The sequence below is a fragment of the Corylus avellana genome, chromosome 9 (genome assembly GCF_965113065.1).
Source record: "Corylus avellana chromosome 9, dhCorAvel1.hap1.2, whole genome shotgun sequence".
Classification (NCBI taxonomy): domain Eukaryota; kingdom Viridiplantae; phylum Streptophyta; class Magnoliopsida; order Fagales; family Betulaceae; genus Corylus; species Corylus avellana.
This window is the reverse complement of record NC_142498.1, coordinates 15,358,149-15,375,405: the sequence shown is the minus strand read 5'-3', so window position 1 is coordinate 15,375,405 and position 17,257 is coordinate 15,358,149. Positions and strand designations below refer to the sequence as shown.

General features: G+C 36.7%; 1 protein-coding gene across 1 annotated transcript; it reads right to left on the bottom strand.

Moving 5' to 3' along the window:
* Positions 1–52: 52 nt before the first annotated feature.
* On the bottom strand, positions 53–10,859 carry LOC132190701 (uncharacterized). The gene is made up of 4 exons (XM_059605746.2): positions 10,586–10,859; positions 10,255–10,488; positions 5,953–7,212; positions 53–719 (listed from the first exon to the last, which is right to left on the bottom strand). The coding sequence occupies exons 1-4, from the start codon at positions 10,822–10,824 to the stop codon at positions 110–112; spliced, it is 2,343 nt and encodes a 780-aa protein (XP_059461729.2). The 5' UTR covers positions 10,825–10,859; the 3' UTR covers positions 53–109.
* Positions 10,860–17,257: the final 6,398 nt, after the last annotated feature.

The window sequence follows — 17,257 nt, the reverse complement described above, 5'->3', positions numbered from 1 at the left end:
GAGTAGTTGCTACCAAAGCAAGAACAATTCCATGATTATTGCCTGGTGAGAGGAAAATAAGGGGGAAAAATGCATACCATTAAAGAAGTTGACATACATAAAGGAGAAATCAAGATGTACAATGCAATGAAATCATTCCATCCATATACTGCTGTCTGGGCTTCCTGTACTTGTCAAGCAGCATTTTATAGCTATCTAATACATTGCCAAATAACACCTCATCACAAAACCTAGACTTTACATGCATGAAAGCTGCTTCTACCTTTTCTTTTTGTGTAACACATAAAGGGAATAACTTAGCCATTTCCATACAAGATAAATTCCAATCATGTCCTTCAATGGTTTCTCCGTCCGGATTGAGAAGCCAGAGCCATTGGATCCGTTGGAAGGGATCTTCGTTTTTCTGAATTGCAACTTCTATGCTCCTAAGGGCTTCCAAGAACCTTGACTCTGTATTGATTTTATCAATCAAATGGCTGAAAATGGTTCTCTGGTTCAGATCAAGCCAATATCTGGTGCCTGATGGCAAAGAAAATGCAGCAGCCAAGCAAGCTTTCCGGAAGGTAGGATCAGAATTGCCTAATAGCCCGATTGCGACATGCAAGAGATTGACAGAAATAACATGAAGATCCACTAACACAGACTCAAAAGAAGCGTACTGTGGTTGCTTGTGGCTCTGGTTCCAGCAACAAAGTGCAACATGAGCAAATCCCTCCCACCTGGGTCAAATAAGATAAGAGTGTATAGTATGGTTAAATCCTACAGCAGTTTCAAGTTCAATATAATCTCAAAAATCCTATCATTTCAACTTTAACCATTTTGATGACTTCAATTTAAAATTTAATCCAGCTCTTAACCATAATTTTTTTAATAACTAATCAAGATATCAATTAAAGTGTAAGGCACCTCAAGTAGACATAAAGTATACATGAGAAAACACATAACTAGAAAGACAAATAAGAACAACAAATTCATGGTAACTAATCACCATAGGATAAACAAAAGCTGTTTTGTAAATAACGATTTAAGCTCCCCCAAAGTCTTCTCACGGTAACTAATAACCAAAGAAAAATCATAATACTAGGACCTACTCTTTTGTTTTGCTTTGTCTTTACATTTTCTTAATGGTTACTAGCAACACCAACAGAGCCCACTGTCTAATTCACATTACACCGTAATTCAACGTTGAAGAATTCTGTTTTGAGCTTTACCACTGCTAATCATGGTAAATGTAACAGGCTTAAATAAACTGACATACTTCGTCAAAAAAAAAAAAGAAACACTGACATACTATGACCACTATGAAACACAAATAGTACCAATTTCACCATGTCAAACACACTAGAAAGGTTTAAATTCACTTTGCTTCATTCCTTCAAATCATATAACATGAGTGAATTCATCTCGAGGATCACTACAAATCTATAACACAAATATTACCTATCACATTAAGGAAACACATTCACCGGCACACAGACAAATTATGTAACTATTTCAATCTACTATGTAGGCAGATCGCTACAAATCTATAACATCTACGTGATGCTTTGCACATGCTTGATTATTAATATGTTACATTTTGAAGAAGACCACCATTCAGCTTTCCAGAGACAATGGGTCCTAAATCCCATCTCTGTCTCATAGACATACATGTCCATATTATATAATTTGGGTCATCCCACATGCACTGTTTTCAACTTTTCAGTCCTAAATCCTGTCTCTATGTCTTATAGACATACATTCCCATATTATATAATTTGGTAAAGAATATGGGGCAGGCCACATGCACTGTTTTCAACTTTTTAAAAAACATCACTCCAGTAATTAAGAAGATTTGGCATTCAAGAAGACTATGACTCAGCTTTCCACAGACATTGGGTCCTAAATCCCATCTATATTCTCATAGACATACATGTCCATCTTCTATACTTTGGGTCAGCCCACATGCACTGTTTTCAACTTTTTAAACAATATCACTCCAATCATTAAGAAAATTTGGCATTCAATATGGATTTGCGTAAAAAGAATTAGAACGAATAATAATGTGCATCAATTACTATTCAAAGTAGCCTCCAGATGGAAGTTTTTAGGGAGATTTGAATACTGAGACTCTTTTAAAGCAGAAAGGCAAATAAATGTTGGCCTAACAACAAGAGTAACACACACACACACATACAAGACGGAGAGTTGGGGGGTAGGAGGATTTCCAATCTTATCAGCCAATTCAAACTGTAACAGTATCACACAATTAGAACTCAAGGCCTGACAGGTAATATATGGGAATTACACAAGTGCATTTGGTACCAACAAGAACACTAAAGGCTGTCAGAAGTCAACATTGTCACTCAGGACAGTGTTGCTCGTTCATATTGTTTAGATTGCAATGGATATGGGCCAATCCACATGTTAAAAGGGCCCTAGATCCATGAATTGATTGACTGACCAATCCAATTGAGTCCCTTTTTGTGGACTGATGGGCCTAGTGTTGATAATCAGTCAAAGATAGCTATTGGGTGAAAATAGACAGGGAACCAGACAACCAAGTTCAAGCAATACAATTATTGATTGAATACTTTGAATCCAAGCATGTTCACCAAACATAATGAGCCACTATGAATCAAATCCAAACATGATGAGCAGAGATAATACAGTGAATCAAATCCAATAGGGGAAAGTACACTTTATAAACTTGTGGTTTAAAAAATTGCACTTTTCCCACCTGAGATCAACTTGTAATTGCTTTTGGTTCATGAATTTAATGTACTCCCACATAATCCAGAGCAGGGCAATTTTCCTAATTCCATGATACACCAAATCAGCACGAGTTGCGTTCGCTTCCTTCCACATGGAGGGAGATGCACAGCTTTGGTACCAACTACTTCGTCAAGGAAACTATGAGATACCGCAGGATGAGTTCAAAGAAAGGCTTTATGTATGGTATGGACCATCTCAATTTTTCGACCCCTTCCACAAATTCACTAGGTTGCAGCAAAGTGGCAACACTATCAAACCAAATTGGAAAAGCTCCTAGATAAAGCCGGTTATCTGCCTCAAAATAAACAGTTCAGTTGTTTCACCAGGAGCCTCCAGTACAATATTAAAGCCAATATCCTCACTGGGAGACCGACAAATCTTTCCGCAGTCCTTGGTTTAGATCAGGTCTCTAAAGCCCAAAATCATTCTTTAAAAAGGTTATTGGTCCCCAAACCAAGGGAGAACCTAACCTCCAATGAAGAAGCACCAATGCAAACACTACTCTATCCACTTAAACAAAAGACGTTGACAGAGTTCTTGGTACGGCAAGAGAAGGGACTATCTTTCAAGTGCAATGAAAATATTTAGCCCTGGACGTCAATGCAAGAAACTCTTCCTCATCCAATCTGTTATGGTGAAGATAGTCATGGAGATGTGGTTATGGACGAAGAAGATGAAGAAGTAGCACTCAGACTATACCCTCAAGGATAAGTGAGATTTTTAAGGGGGGGCAAATGTAACGCACCTGCTGGCTAATGGTTTTTTTTAAAAAAAAAAAAAAAAAAAAAAACTCTATTTTTTCAAAATAAGAAATGGAGAAGACACAGAGGCTGGCTGTTAGAGAGGAGAGGTGCACATATTTAGTTTGAATTGGTCTTAGGTATTCAGTGGAGCAAGGATTTTGTTCAGAGGGGGCAAGATGCAACATCTTCTGAAATATTGTATTCCAACCAGTTAGCATGTTCTTTGAACCAGGATGGATTATAACGATGCAATATTTTTTCAAATTGTCTTTGTGGAAAATTATGGTTATCGGGTTGACAATGTAGAGAGGAAGCTCGGAGAAGGGAGATATAAGATAAGCATTAAATGATATTACATTACACCAATTAGTATAGCGTTTGATAAAAATTTAATATCTCATTCAACATTCACACAAAACAAAAAAATAAATATACAGATAAATATCACATAGTTCCACAAGTACAACTATATAATTGCTTCCAATAATGAAGTGTGATACCAAAGTCCATCTTTTAATCCAGCTAAAAAAGTATGGTTTATAATAATATTAGAAAGAATTCAATCAAAAGAATGGCCAGGCCATGCCAGCATGGCAGTGTGGCAGTGTGGCATGATATTATACAAAGAACCATGACACCTAATTAAGTCATACAATGGGTATGGGTTGACTTTTTGTCCACACTGTTCTCAGTCAACCTTTTAAAAACTAAAAGGAATAGTTTTTTATTGATAAGATACACATGCACTTACTAGATATTTAACCACGATCTCACCCTCCAACTCATTCTTCTAAGAGTAAAAAGTACCATTTGATAAAGAGCTTATTGGCCAAAATAATAAATAAATAGACAAATGATTAAAAAGAATATAGACGGCATACTCAATTTAATGGCTGAAGTACTTATGATTCAAATTGATTTTCACCAATTATGTTAAGCTAGTGGGCTTTTTTCTTTTTTTTAAATAATCGAAATATTGCCTTTATGTACACAGGAAGTATAAAAGAGAAACCACCTAGGAAGTAGAGGCAAAAGGAGTAAAAAAATCATGATAACTAATCACTAAAGGAGAAACAATGCAATTGTCCAAAGATACAACGTATTGAAGAGAAAAAGAATTGAACTCCTCCAACTTCTTCTTGTGGTCCTCAAAACACCTATCATTTATTTTCTTCCAAAAACACCACAAAGGGCACAAAGGCACCCTTTTCCATACAACAACACTCCGAGTACTATTGGAAATCCACCAACAAGCAAACAAATCAACTACTCGTTTAAGCATAACCCAAGACAGCTCAAAATGTTTGAAGAAGGCATTCCAAATGACACAAGCAACCTCACAACGAAGAAGAAGATAGTCCACAGACACCCCATTCCTTTTGCATATAACACACCAATCAACCACAATGATGTGCAGCTTCCGGAGATTGTCTATGTTAAGGATCTTACCTAGGACCACCGACCACACAAAAAAGGCCACTCTCAATGTAACCTTAGTCCTCCAAATACATTTCCAAGGAAATGGAAACCATCATGACAACCCATGACACTGTAGAAGTATTAAACACCAAACAATCCTCTTTTGGAAGGGATCCACCACAACTTGTCTACCACTTCCCATCTCATTTTTACTAAATACAACCTGTAGAATGAGGCAAAGGCATCCACCTCCTAATCCTAAGCCTCTTTAGCAAAGCTTACGTTCCACTGAATGGTACCTCCAAAAATTTCGATGTGAGCCTTAACAGGAGCATCCTTTGTGCGAGCAATACCAAATATCATGCCAGAACCTAACCTTGAAACTATCACCAACTTCAAATCTGGTGTGACCATAGAACTTACCCCCACCCCTCCTAATATTCTTCCATAAACCCACCCCATACGCCCCAATAGGCTCACTAGAACACCACCATCCCCAAGAACTTCCATATTTAGAGTCCACCAAGCCCCTCTCTCTCAAGCCCATATTGCCAAAGCCATTTACCCAAGAAAGCATGATTGAACCTCAAAAAGTTCCTAATCCCCAACCCTTCCTCCCTTAGAGATCGGCGTACACCTTAGGCCAACTTTCTAGTGCATATTTTACATTTCTTATGCATCCTACCATTCAAGAAAAGTACAACACATCTTCAACAATTTATTGCATATTAAGAATAATATGTTTATTTCGTACCATATCTAACCATGATTTTTCCCTATAGAATAATTTGTCTAGCTGAGGAAATAAAAAGGTCGTACAAACTTCCTACTTAGAGTTATGGTCAAATCTTAAATTGGCCTCATGACATTCAGCAATCAATATGAACTTGAAAAGTAGAAAGCATAATAAAATATCCCCTCAAGAAAAAGCACCACTTCTCACATATAACAACCAAAAGAAACCATAACAAGTTAAAACCATTGGAACCAACTTTAAAAGATATTCACAAGCAAAGAAAGACAACATTTTACTTACTCAAAAGGTGGTTCAACCTCAATACCAAGTGTAAGGTGCACGGAACATCCAGCAGAACCATTGGGACCACCATCATCTGTACATGCCTCATGAGGAAAACCTCTGGGAATATACAAAATATCACCTTCATTTAGCAAAATCTTTCTGCACTCAGCCATTGAGACCTCAGCCTCTGCAACATATAGGTTATCAAGAGGATCATATAGGCGAGGTAACTGGACATTCGGCTGAGGAAAAACGGTCCATTGCTTAGTACCAAAAAGTTGGCAAACAAACACACAGTGGTCATCAAAGTGACGAGCCAAACCCTGAGAATTAGGTGGTGTCAAGTACATATTGACACCTACAGATGGTTGACCAAAGAAAGATGCTAATCCATTTGCAATAGCGGCAATGCTCTCAAAGCGGAATTCCATGCCACGTACAGCAACTGTATAACCCTCTTTATATGCTTCTTCACATTTTTTTACTTCATCAATGTTAAAAATGTGAGAACCCTTTTTGCAGCAGGAGTCCAAACTCTCCTGAAAGAAATGAACCTCTCTTTTCAATTGCCTTTCTGTTCTTAACACCCGTATGTCCTGCTGATAGATTATAGGGCAACCCAATTTATTTCCCACCTCCGTTAAGAAACTAAGGATGTCTAGTTCATCTGAAGCAATAGGAAAACAAGAAACTAAATTCCGAAGGATTGAAGAAATAAAGGAAGGAACTGTTTTAGTCAAGTGTAGAGGCTGTACAAATGAACTGAAAATATCATCATTCTCACTTAAAGCCCTTGAAAGTCTTTGTATGAGAAAGGGCGATACCTCCCAATGAGTTAACATGAAATCTTCAAAACTAGATTTACTCAAACCAAAAATACTTCTTTTAACCACCTCCAAAGGCAAAGTTGGTGTAACTTGACTACTTCTAATGGAAAGCCTAAAGATGCTTTCTGCCAGATTATTAATCCTAATATTGCTTATATAAATGTGTGCCTCTTGGCTGGATTTGATGGGGTTGGCAAGTAACATTTCATAATGCACTTCAGCCCACAGCTTTTTCAAAGAGACCAAGAAAGTTTCAGAGAGGATTCTTGGGAGCTTTTCCAATTGCTCAATGTTGCAGGAGTTAATGAGAATTATACATGCAGTAAGAAGTAATACTGGAAATTCATCTTCCTCAATTCCAATCTTGCAACAGGTAACACTTCCATCATCCACAGAGCATATAGAAACTGGCATCCCTGAAAATTTAGGAACCTGAAGCAATCCAAACCTAATGAAAGTTAAAGTCAAATTACTCAAAATCCTTAAATCAGCTATCTAATATACTGTCGGATGTGGAATCCAAACACAAACTGATATATAATCACAATGTGAAAAAAGCAGGGAAGCCATTTTTGCCACCATGGGCTAAAAAATGGCAAGGAAATCAATGCCATTACTGGCCTTTGATTTGGTTGAGCCTCACGGCCTGTCGACTTCAGCATCATAACAATATATTACTCAAGTGAAGATAATCACAGGAAGAAAACTATAATTAGAAAGTTCAAGAAAGTTACAGACAATTAGAGTGTCTAGGTGTTGCCTAAAAACACAAAAATCATTAAACTTAATGGAAAAGATCATTGAGGAAAAGCGAAAACAAGAGTTCAACTTCTGTCTACATCCAAGAGCAAACCCATACCAATATGCCAAGACGAACAGTGTTTCCAATCCCGGTTTTCACTAGTTTCCTCTTCTAGACCAAGACTCTTTCATCTTTTAATTTGTAGATGATAATTAAAGGTGTTCAGAAGTGCTGAATGTTCTGCAGAATCTGAAACTTTTTTCTTACTCAAACCCGCTTGAAGGAGAAAAGGTGTGCTTTCAGTAAAGCATATAATAAGATGGGAAAGGTAAAATAGTATATTTATCATTTAGCAAAGAAAGTTGTCGGAGGGAACTGAATAAGGTCTAAAACCAAAAAGTGCAGATATGCCTTAGTCTTTCAGAGGGTGTAACTGATAGAAAGAGTATTAAAAAAAAATTCAGAACTTTTAATGGGTATTTGGGTATCTACTGTTTGTTTAATCTAAACCCTCAAAATACTACTAAGATATTGAATTAAAGTGAATATAATAAGCGAAAGATTAGGCTTTTTTCTCTTTCTTTTCATCTTCTTCTTCTCCATGCACTGCACACAGATTAATGTATACAGCTAGGGAACACCATTGAACCTCTCTTTTTTACTTCCCTGTTTACAACCCAAAGGCCAGACAATGATCCTTCTCTCATGGCTTTTGAAACCCCAAAGACTATAAAATTTCCCAACCTGGTGGAAATCAAATTGCTTTACCCAAAAAAAAAAAAACAATCTCTACTATCGCCAGAATTTTCCAGTGGCTAATATTCTTCAACAAATAGCCCATCTATCTCTTCCCCACCTACAATCAACTGACATTCTTCAAACACTTTTTTCGTAAAATCTAAACCCAAAAATCCCAGGAATAAAAGCACCCGTAGGCAGGTATCCCAACTTTTATGTTTTGGATGAACAAATTGGATTGCCTATTAAGCATATCATACGAAATATCATAAATCCACTGAGCTCTAGGCCAGAGTAGCCAAAAGTACACAAAAAAGAAAATGATATTACTTTTTCTTTCAACAAGAAAAAGCAACAAACATTAATACTAAGTACTATTATCCTTTAACATAAAAAATCAATTGGTTGATTTCACTTGCAGTTCAACAGCTATTATACAAGATAAATGAGGGAGGTATATGAGAGGATCTTATACACAAGAATTATAAATTACATTATCCATTTATTGCTCCAGAAGAAGAATAAATAAAGATAAAAATACAATACAAGTTTTCCGTTTAAAAATGCCAATACTAAACCAGTCTATCTGAATTCACTCGCTAAGGAAACAAAAAATAATTAGGTCAGTCATGTGATGCAGCAGTACCGTCACATAACCCTGCCCATGAACCACCTCTCTAACTTACAAAACCAGATCTCACCAACCTATGATTTCAGGTATGCTACCCAGAACTTCCACTTCTTTTCCGGTAGCCATGCAAACACCACATTGCATGGGTAAGGGTATTGCCACCAACAGCTCCAAAACCGAAACAAAATTTAAAAAATATATATACACATTTAGAAATAGAGAAAAAAAAAAAAAAAAAAAAAAAAAAAAAGAGAGAGACCTAATTGCATACTTTTTTTTTTGATAAGTACTGAAAGAAGTAACTAATTGCATACTTCATATCAATATCCCACAGAAACCATAATTTGTTTTAATATTATACTAAAATAAGCCTTGGAGTGCCCAATATGCTTATCGAAGGCTCAAGGGATCTCATGTAACACTCCGATCCCATATTGGGAAGATTAGTAGTCCACATTGAATGAGTAATTTATAAAGACACTTATAGAAATTAATTCCCCCATTGCTTCCTTACTGGGCGAAACTAGGTTTTATAAGTGATTCTAAGAAAGTCATAATTGACTAGTCATTTTGGGGTGATAGCAAAAAAGATTGACTAGCGCTTTTTCTTGTGTTGTTAAACCTCACCACCGAAAGGTCATCCAAGCTAGAAACCACCGGGCCACAGAGGCTCGAGAGAAAGCCCATGCCTTTGGCCCACTAACATCCCAAAACGAGGAGAGTCTCACATAACACCATGTGGGTGGAACACATCAGATCCCTTCTTTCCCCACACATGTGATAAATTGAATATGATCATAGAAGGAAACACAATCCACCCTTAATTATCTTGCTGATTTTGGGTTGGTCTTGATGGGAAACTTACAGTTAGGGAGAGATCCGATGGATTGGCTACATGCCTACATGGATCTTTCCATGCTTATTTCTTATGCTGATTCCTTACCTCTAATAATCACCCAGTTGACGTTCAAGATGGTAAGCCTATAAAATGGAGGGGACGTAGCTTCCCTAGGTACGCACACTTCCATTCTCTTTGCCAATACTCTACCAATTTACCTCCCCATTTACTTACTAACTTCAGCATCGGGGATGATTCCACTGCTATTTCCGATCACTGTTTTAACAAGCCTAAACCGGTAACTTGGCTAATTCCAAATCTTTCATGCTACTGAGTAACCAAAGACTATACACCATAACACTAAAATTCAGAAACTCCTTTATTTTCCTCAATTGTCAAGAAAATGAAAGCAATTTGAGAAACATTAGTGAAACTAAAAATGCCACCACATAAATAAAAATAAATAAAAAGAAAAAGAAAAAGAAAAGAAATGCAACAGGTAATAAAAACATGATAATCTTCCATTAATTTATACACTCACATAAGACTCTCCAAAGCAGAGAGTTCCAGCAGGCGTTGCCGAGCAACCGAGGTGGTCGACATATCCAAAACAGCATTGCAGGCAGCCATTAACACAATCCTCTTCGAACTCCCCAACGCCGAGACCAAACCTTTCACAATCTCACCATCCAAAGCAATCCGTTCGTTCATTTCCAGCGAAAGCAGCGATGCCGCGCCCACAATCTCCGCACCACGAGCCGCTATCTCGGCCCTTCTGCAATAAAAGAAAAAGAATAACTCCGAGAATTAGCAGTAACTCGAAATGGGTACGTTGTATTTGAGCGAATAGAGGGCTGCATTGCAGGGATTACTTAGAAGTGAGAATGAATGGGAGCAAAGAGAGGGTGGGGCTTGGGCTTAATGAGAGAAAAGAGGGATTGAGCTTGATTAAGCATTTCTCGATCAAGGAGAGGGAGCCGGGTCTGTGAGAGTTGAAGATTGCTGCGAGTAACAGAGCGAAGATGGTGTCGGCATCAGCATGTTCTAAAGAGAATGCTTCGGAGGTCCTCGCTCTTTTCCGGCGTCTGCCCTCATTTCCGTAGGTCTCCATTCTTTCTTTCTTTTCTGCGGGGCAGAATCAGGATCTCCAGCAATGAGTCCGCCTATGCGGCTGCCAAATTGAGGTAGACAACTAGACAAGCGTAGTCCAAACTCGTGGCTGCATCTACAAAATAAAATAATAATAATAATAATAATAATAATAATAATAATAAAACAAAAAAACAAAAACAAAAATGTTTTTTGTTTTTGTTTTTTTGTTTTATGTTAGTTAAATTTTCATAAGCTAATATTTGGGTTTTAATGTCTCAAAATTTATTTTTGGATTCAAAACTAAAACCTAAGGGTGGAAGATTAACTCTTTAAGGATAGTATCACTCTAAATGGATTCGAGCATCCTAAATTTGGTGATAATGCCTCAAATTTAGTGTTAATGTCTCAAATTCGATCATCTATAATCCTTCTTGTAACCTCTTTCCGTTTTTTTTAAAAAAAAAAAAAATCTCTTGGCTAACTCTTGGCAGCCGAAAATCTCTACTCCTCCAACAATAGCGGGGAATTGCTCATGGGTTTTTTTGCGGTTGATTTCCATTCAACCGTCTAAATCTCGTCTCATTCAAAAGAAAATAATAAAATATAATTTAAATTTTAAAAAATAAATATAAAATAAAATAATTAAGGTGCTATGGAAAAAATGGGGTGTCCAGCCATGGTATAATTTTAAATTAATTATTTTATTTTATTTTTATTTTTTAAAATTAAAATTATATTTTATTATTTTCTTTTGAGTGGGACACGTAGCGAAATTTAGACGGTTGGATGGAAATCAACAGTCCAAATTTACAAAAAAAAAAACTCATGGGTAATTTCCTATCTATTGCTATAGATCCTGATCCACATATGCAACGCACTCGAGTATGCATATTATATATATATAACAAGAATACTCATAGAAAAAGTAAATCCTAGTAAATGAAGGAAATAAAGTCCTAATAAAATAAATAAGATCTTAAGCAAATAAAATAAAATCTTAATATAAAATAGAAAATTAAATATAATTGACAATCAACTCAAATAGTGACAAATATTTTATTTTGTACTTCCATTGTTTAAGAACGGGTAAAATTTTGATTAAATGATGTTTGTTAAATATTTTTTTTTGATATTTTTTTTATTTTCGTTTTCATCAAAAATATAGTTAAATGTCATCCGACATCACGGTATTGTTAGTTCACTCATACAATACTTGCTCTGGCTACTTGATGAAGAAAAGGATCTCCTTGATGGACGGAAGGATGAAGTGAACTCACTTCAAAGGGAACCAAGACTAATAAATACATTCCTAGAGAATTTCGAGAGAAGAAAAAACGATGAAATTGTGAAGGAAGTAGCCCGGCAAATCCGGGGTTGGCTTATGAGACTGAGGATACTATTGAAAGATTCATCATTAGAATAGCAGAACATAGCAGGAGGAACTGACTATCATCATTGACTACCCAAGAATGCTCCACAAGGTAGGATAGAAGATAATACACATCAACAAAAACATCGAAAAAAAAAATTTAGGTAACTAGGAAATGTACCTCACCATAAGAGCTTAAGCAAATGTAGTTCAAGCAACGCAAAAGCTTAAGGAAGCACTGCACAGACGAGGGATGGCAAGTCAAGTTAGAAGACATGGTGGGATTTTTTTATCGCTCAGCAAAATTGATTAAGCAGCTTATTGAAGGGGATTCAGAGCGTCATTTCATTTCAATCATCAACATTGGTGGGTTGGGGAAGACCACCCTTGGTTAGAAACTATAATAATGATTCAGTCTAGAGTCATTTTGAGTGCTGCGCATGAGGCTATGTCTCTCAATCTTTCAAAGCTAAACAACTACTGCTGAAAATTTTAACATCTCACATGTCAATATTAGATAGAGACAAGTTGACAAAGGAGCTCGAAGGCATGAGTACATAGTAATTTTTTTTTTAAAAAAAAAAAGTACCTAGTCAAGCAGTTGTTCGAACACTTGCAAGGGTGGAGGTACCTAGTAGTTTACAAACGTCTGGAATAAGGCCAAACTTGCTTTTCCCAAAGACTCAAACGGAAGCAGAATTTTGATCACTAGCCGCATTAAAAGAGTGGCTTCAAGTGCAAGCTCTACCCCTTGTCTTCCCCCATTTCTTAACCAAGGTGAAAGTTGGGAACTCTTACATTAGATACCCTCTTGAATTAGAATATATGGGAAGACAAATGGCAAAAGCTCGTGGTGGCTTACCACTTTCCATTGTGGCATTAGGGAGACTTTTGGCAAAAAATAAAAAATAAAAAGTAAAATAAAAAAGAGAAGACATGCCTAATATGCCATCAATTGGTTGATTATGTAAAGGGTAACTCTGATACCCAGAACACAAAAATTTACAAAGACATCTTGGCATTGAGCTACATCCACTTGCACTAGGAATTGAAATTATATTTTTTGCATATTGGTGTGTATCCAAAAGACTGAGATTCCCTTATAGAGACTAATCAAACTTTGAATAGCTTAGGGATTCATACCTCAACCCAAGATAGAAAGATGGTGCACATTGCTGAATTCAATTACTTGGATGCACTTATTGATCAAAACTTGATCCAAGTGGTTAGCAGGAGCACAGACACAGGAATAAAGACATGTTGTATTTCCAATCTTGTGCGAGACATCTGCATATCCGAGTGCAAAGAAGAGATGTTTCTTAAGGTATTTGGATATATTAACCGTTCATCTACTAACAATTCTCGTAGACTTTCCTTCTAGGGTGGTATTCTTATGTGCATGTCTTCAAAATGTGCATGTTCTCTGTTGTTCTTTGGCTTTGGTGAATGTAGCTTTGGTCAAAGCACTGGAAACGAGTGTTCAAACACTTCAAGTTGGTTTGAGTGCTTAGTTTTGAGGAAGTAAGCATATCCTCCATTCACAATGAGATAGGAAAGTTGGTCTTATTGAGGTAATTTAGGATTAGATCTTCTCAAGTGGCATAAATTCCTGCTTCCATTGGCGACCTGACGAATTTTGAAACGCTTAACATGAAAGGTACTTGTTTGGCTTGTTTGCCAAAAGGGATATGGAAGCTGAAATTTAAGGTATCTATGTATATCTAGGCCAGTGAGTTTACCTAACAATTTGGACCTAAATGTTGAAGCATTGGGGAACCTTCAAGCCATTTCTACTGTATCGCTTAATCAACAAAATGTCTGTTAAAGAAGACATCATATATATAAGGAAAATACATGTAGAAAAAGTAAATCCTACTAGCAATAGTAAACATAATCCTTAAAATGAAAGGAAAATAATTAAAGCAAATATAATCATAATAAAGAAAGGAAATAAAGTCCTAATAAAATAAATAAGACCTTAATCATATAAAATAGAAAATTAAATATAATTGACAATTAGCTCAAATCGTGACAATTCATTTCTTTTGTACTTTCATTGTATGAGAAAGGGTAAAATTCTAATCAAAAGGCGTTGCTCCTATATTATTTTTTAACATTTTTCTTATTTTCCTTTTCACCGAAATTATAGATAAATGTCGTCCTTCATCAAACAGCCCCACTTGAAAAAACAAACTCGTCCTCAAGTTTTCTTTGGGACATGGCACGCTCAGCTCCTCAGAAAAAAGGTAGTCGGAGAAATTTGCGTAGATAGCACCAGTACACGAATTTTCCTTTTCGTCTCATTCCATAAAACTTTCTTCAACTATTTCTTTTTGGATGTCATCTTCAACTTCATCATTATCTTCAAATGACTCAGTATTGATGTTTTATTTTTGTGGTGATCGTGATGAGTTGTGCTTGTGATGAAGGAGGTGGTTGATATTCTTTCACTGATGCGATAGTTGGAATCAGTGATTGTGGCAACACATATTTTTTCTTTAACGACAACTCTACTTTTTCAACGAAATTAATAGCATCTACAGTATTTTTCACTATAATAATTTGAATAAGTGTATGTTTTAGATTACAAACCTAGTTATACATATAGAAGATAAATACTAGTAGAGAAAATAAACATAATCCAAATAGCAATAGTAAACATAATCCTAAAAAAGAAAGTAAAATAATTAAAGCAAATATAATCATAGCAAGGAAATGAAATAATGTCCTAATAAAATAAATAAGATCTTAATCAAATAAAATAAAATCTTAATATAATATAGAAAATTAAATGTGATTGACAATCAGCTCGAATCGTGACAAATCTTTCATTTTGTACTTCCATTGTTTTAGAACTGGTAAATTTTGATCAAACGACGTTGCTCAAATATTATTTTTTGATATTTTTCTTATTTTTCGTTTTCACCGAAAATATAGATAAATGTCATCATACATCAGGTGCTGTTAATTTACTCGTACAATATTTGCTTCGACTACTCGATGAAGAAAAGGATCTCCTTGATGAATTGAAGGATGGAGTGAACTTACTTCAAAGGGAACTAAAACTAATAAATACATTCCTAGAGAATTTCGAGGGAAGATAAAACGATGGAATAGTGAAGGAAGTAGCTCGGCAAATCGGGGGTTGGCTTTCCAGACTGAGAATACTATTGAAAGATTCATCATTAGAAGAGTAGAATATAGAGGAGTAACTAGATGTTGAAGACTATCAACATTGACTACCCAACAATGCTCCACAAGGTAGGAAAGAAGATAAAACGCATCAGCAAAAATATCGAAAAAAGATTTGGGTAATTAGGAAACATACCGCACCATAAGAGCTTAAGCAAATGTAGTTCCAGCAACGCTATATCTTGAGGAAGCACTGCACAGACGTAGGATGGAAAGTCGAGTTAGAAGACGTGGTGGGATTTTTTGATCACTCAGCAACATTGATGAAGCAGCTTATTGAAGGGGATTCAGACCATCATGTCATTTCAATTATCGGCATGGGTGGGTTGGGGAAGACCACCCTTGCTTAGAAACTATAATATTGATTATGTCCATAGTCATTTTGAGTGTTGCGCATGAGGCTATGTCTCTCAATCTTTCGAAGGTAAACAGCTATTGTTGGAAATTTTAACATTGTTGAAGCACAGTTTTCCTGCTGGTGATGTGGCACACCTGCCAAGTCCAAGTCGACTAACACTCAAGAGATTTGACTGCACAACAAAGAAAAAGAGAAGGATCGAAGAGACCGGGGGTGAGCCGGCAGAGACACTCCAATGCTTAAGTCAGAACTTGAGAGAGAGTATAAGCAACAAAGGAAAGCTTAAGAGTCAAAGTTGCGCTTACCCAAATATGAAAAAATGATCTGTCTTTTATAGGCATGAAGTAGTGGAAGTCCCCCAACCAATGACTTACTCTTCCCTGAGTTTCTGCAATGCAGTTACTAATGAGGGATTTGAGTGGTTATCCTTACCGAGATCTTAGGGGATTAAGATCGTAGGATTTGGGGGTTACATGTATCACTTAATTTGAATATTTGTACTTTAGATAGATGTGATAGCTTTTGTATGGATAAGATCATTTATTTATTTAACAGCTATATCTCCCAAGATATCCGAGTTATCCTTGCTATCGAGACTTGTGTGTCTTGAGTTAGTCTCGGACTTAACCGTCTTGGCTTGAAGGGTCTCGGATCTCATGGGTCTCGGATCTGAGGTCTCAGATCTTGGGGTCTTGGGTCTAGTTGCCCGAATCCTTACTGGGCTTGGATCTTTTCATGCTTAGACTGGGCTTGAGGATTGCCGGGCATTTAATGGGTTGATTTATGACCCAACAGTTACCCCTAATTTCCATGTCTGTACAATTATGGAAATTTCATGTTTGAAGGAATAGGTCTATCTTCTGTGGCTCATCTTTGTATGAAAATATCCCGTCTCGGACGATTGAGGCGGGAAAATTTTTGAAATTTGAATTTCAAATTTTGGGTGGACTAATTTTGAATTTCAAAATTTGGCGGGAAAATTTGAATTTCAAGTTTTGAGGAGGCGTCGGTTAGTATTCCCGAGACCCTGTCGATTCATTAAGTTAGGTACTCGAGTAGCTCCACGTGTCGGCTACAGAGGCGCGCCCTTCTCGGCGCATTTAATGCGCGTGTTACTGAGGCGAGCCTTTATAAACGGTGACTTCTTCTTTTTTTCCCTTCACTTCCTCTATCTTCTGGTAAGAGCTATAGCTTTTTGCATTTCCTTCATTCTCCGAGAGCTTTCTTTCTTTAATTTCCTTTTTACATCACTATGTTTGGCGAGGAAGGATCAGCTCAGACGGTCTTGGTGGCAATCTTATCCAGCTTGCTGGCAGCTAGAATTAACCAAGGTTGATAAGGCCAGAATCCGGGAAGAGTATTTTTTTCCCAAGTCAGTGAAGCTTTGGTTTGACGGCGAGGGGATGGGTGCTATTGTGCGTGCTGATGCGCACAAAGTTTGCCTATACGAGACCATGTTTCGTGCCAGTTTCCGATTTTCCTTCCCACGGGTAGTACGAGAGTTGTTGTGCCAGGTGAACTTGGCTCTACATC

What these genes read in the sequence shown, in the direction of transcription:
- LOC132190701 (XM_059605746.2), bottom strand. Translation starts at nt 10,824, where the DNA reads ATGGAGACCTACGGAAATGAGGGCAGACGCCGGAAAAGAGCGAGGACC. An exon ending in TCTGCTTTGGAGAGTCTTAT is followed by an intron (nt 7,213 to 10,254) that starts GTGAGTGTATAA and finishes AACTTTCATTAG; the next exon opens with GTTTGGATTGCTTCAGGTTC. An exon ending in GAGGTTGAACCACCTTTTGA is followed by an intron (nt 720 to 5,952) that starts GTAAGTAAAATG and finishes TATTTGACCCAG; the next exon opens with GTGGGAGGGATTTGCTCATG.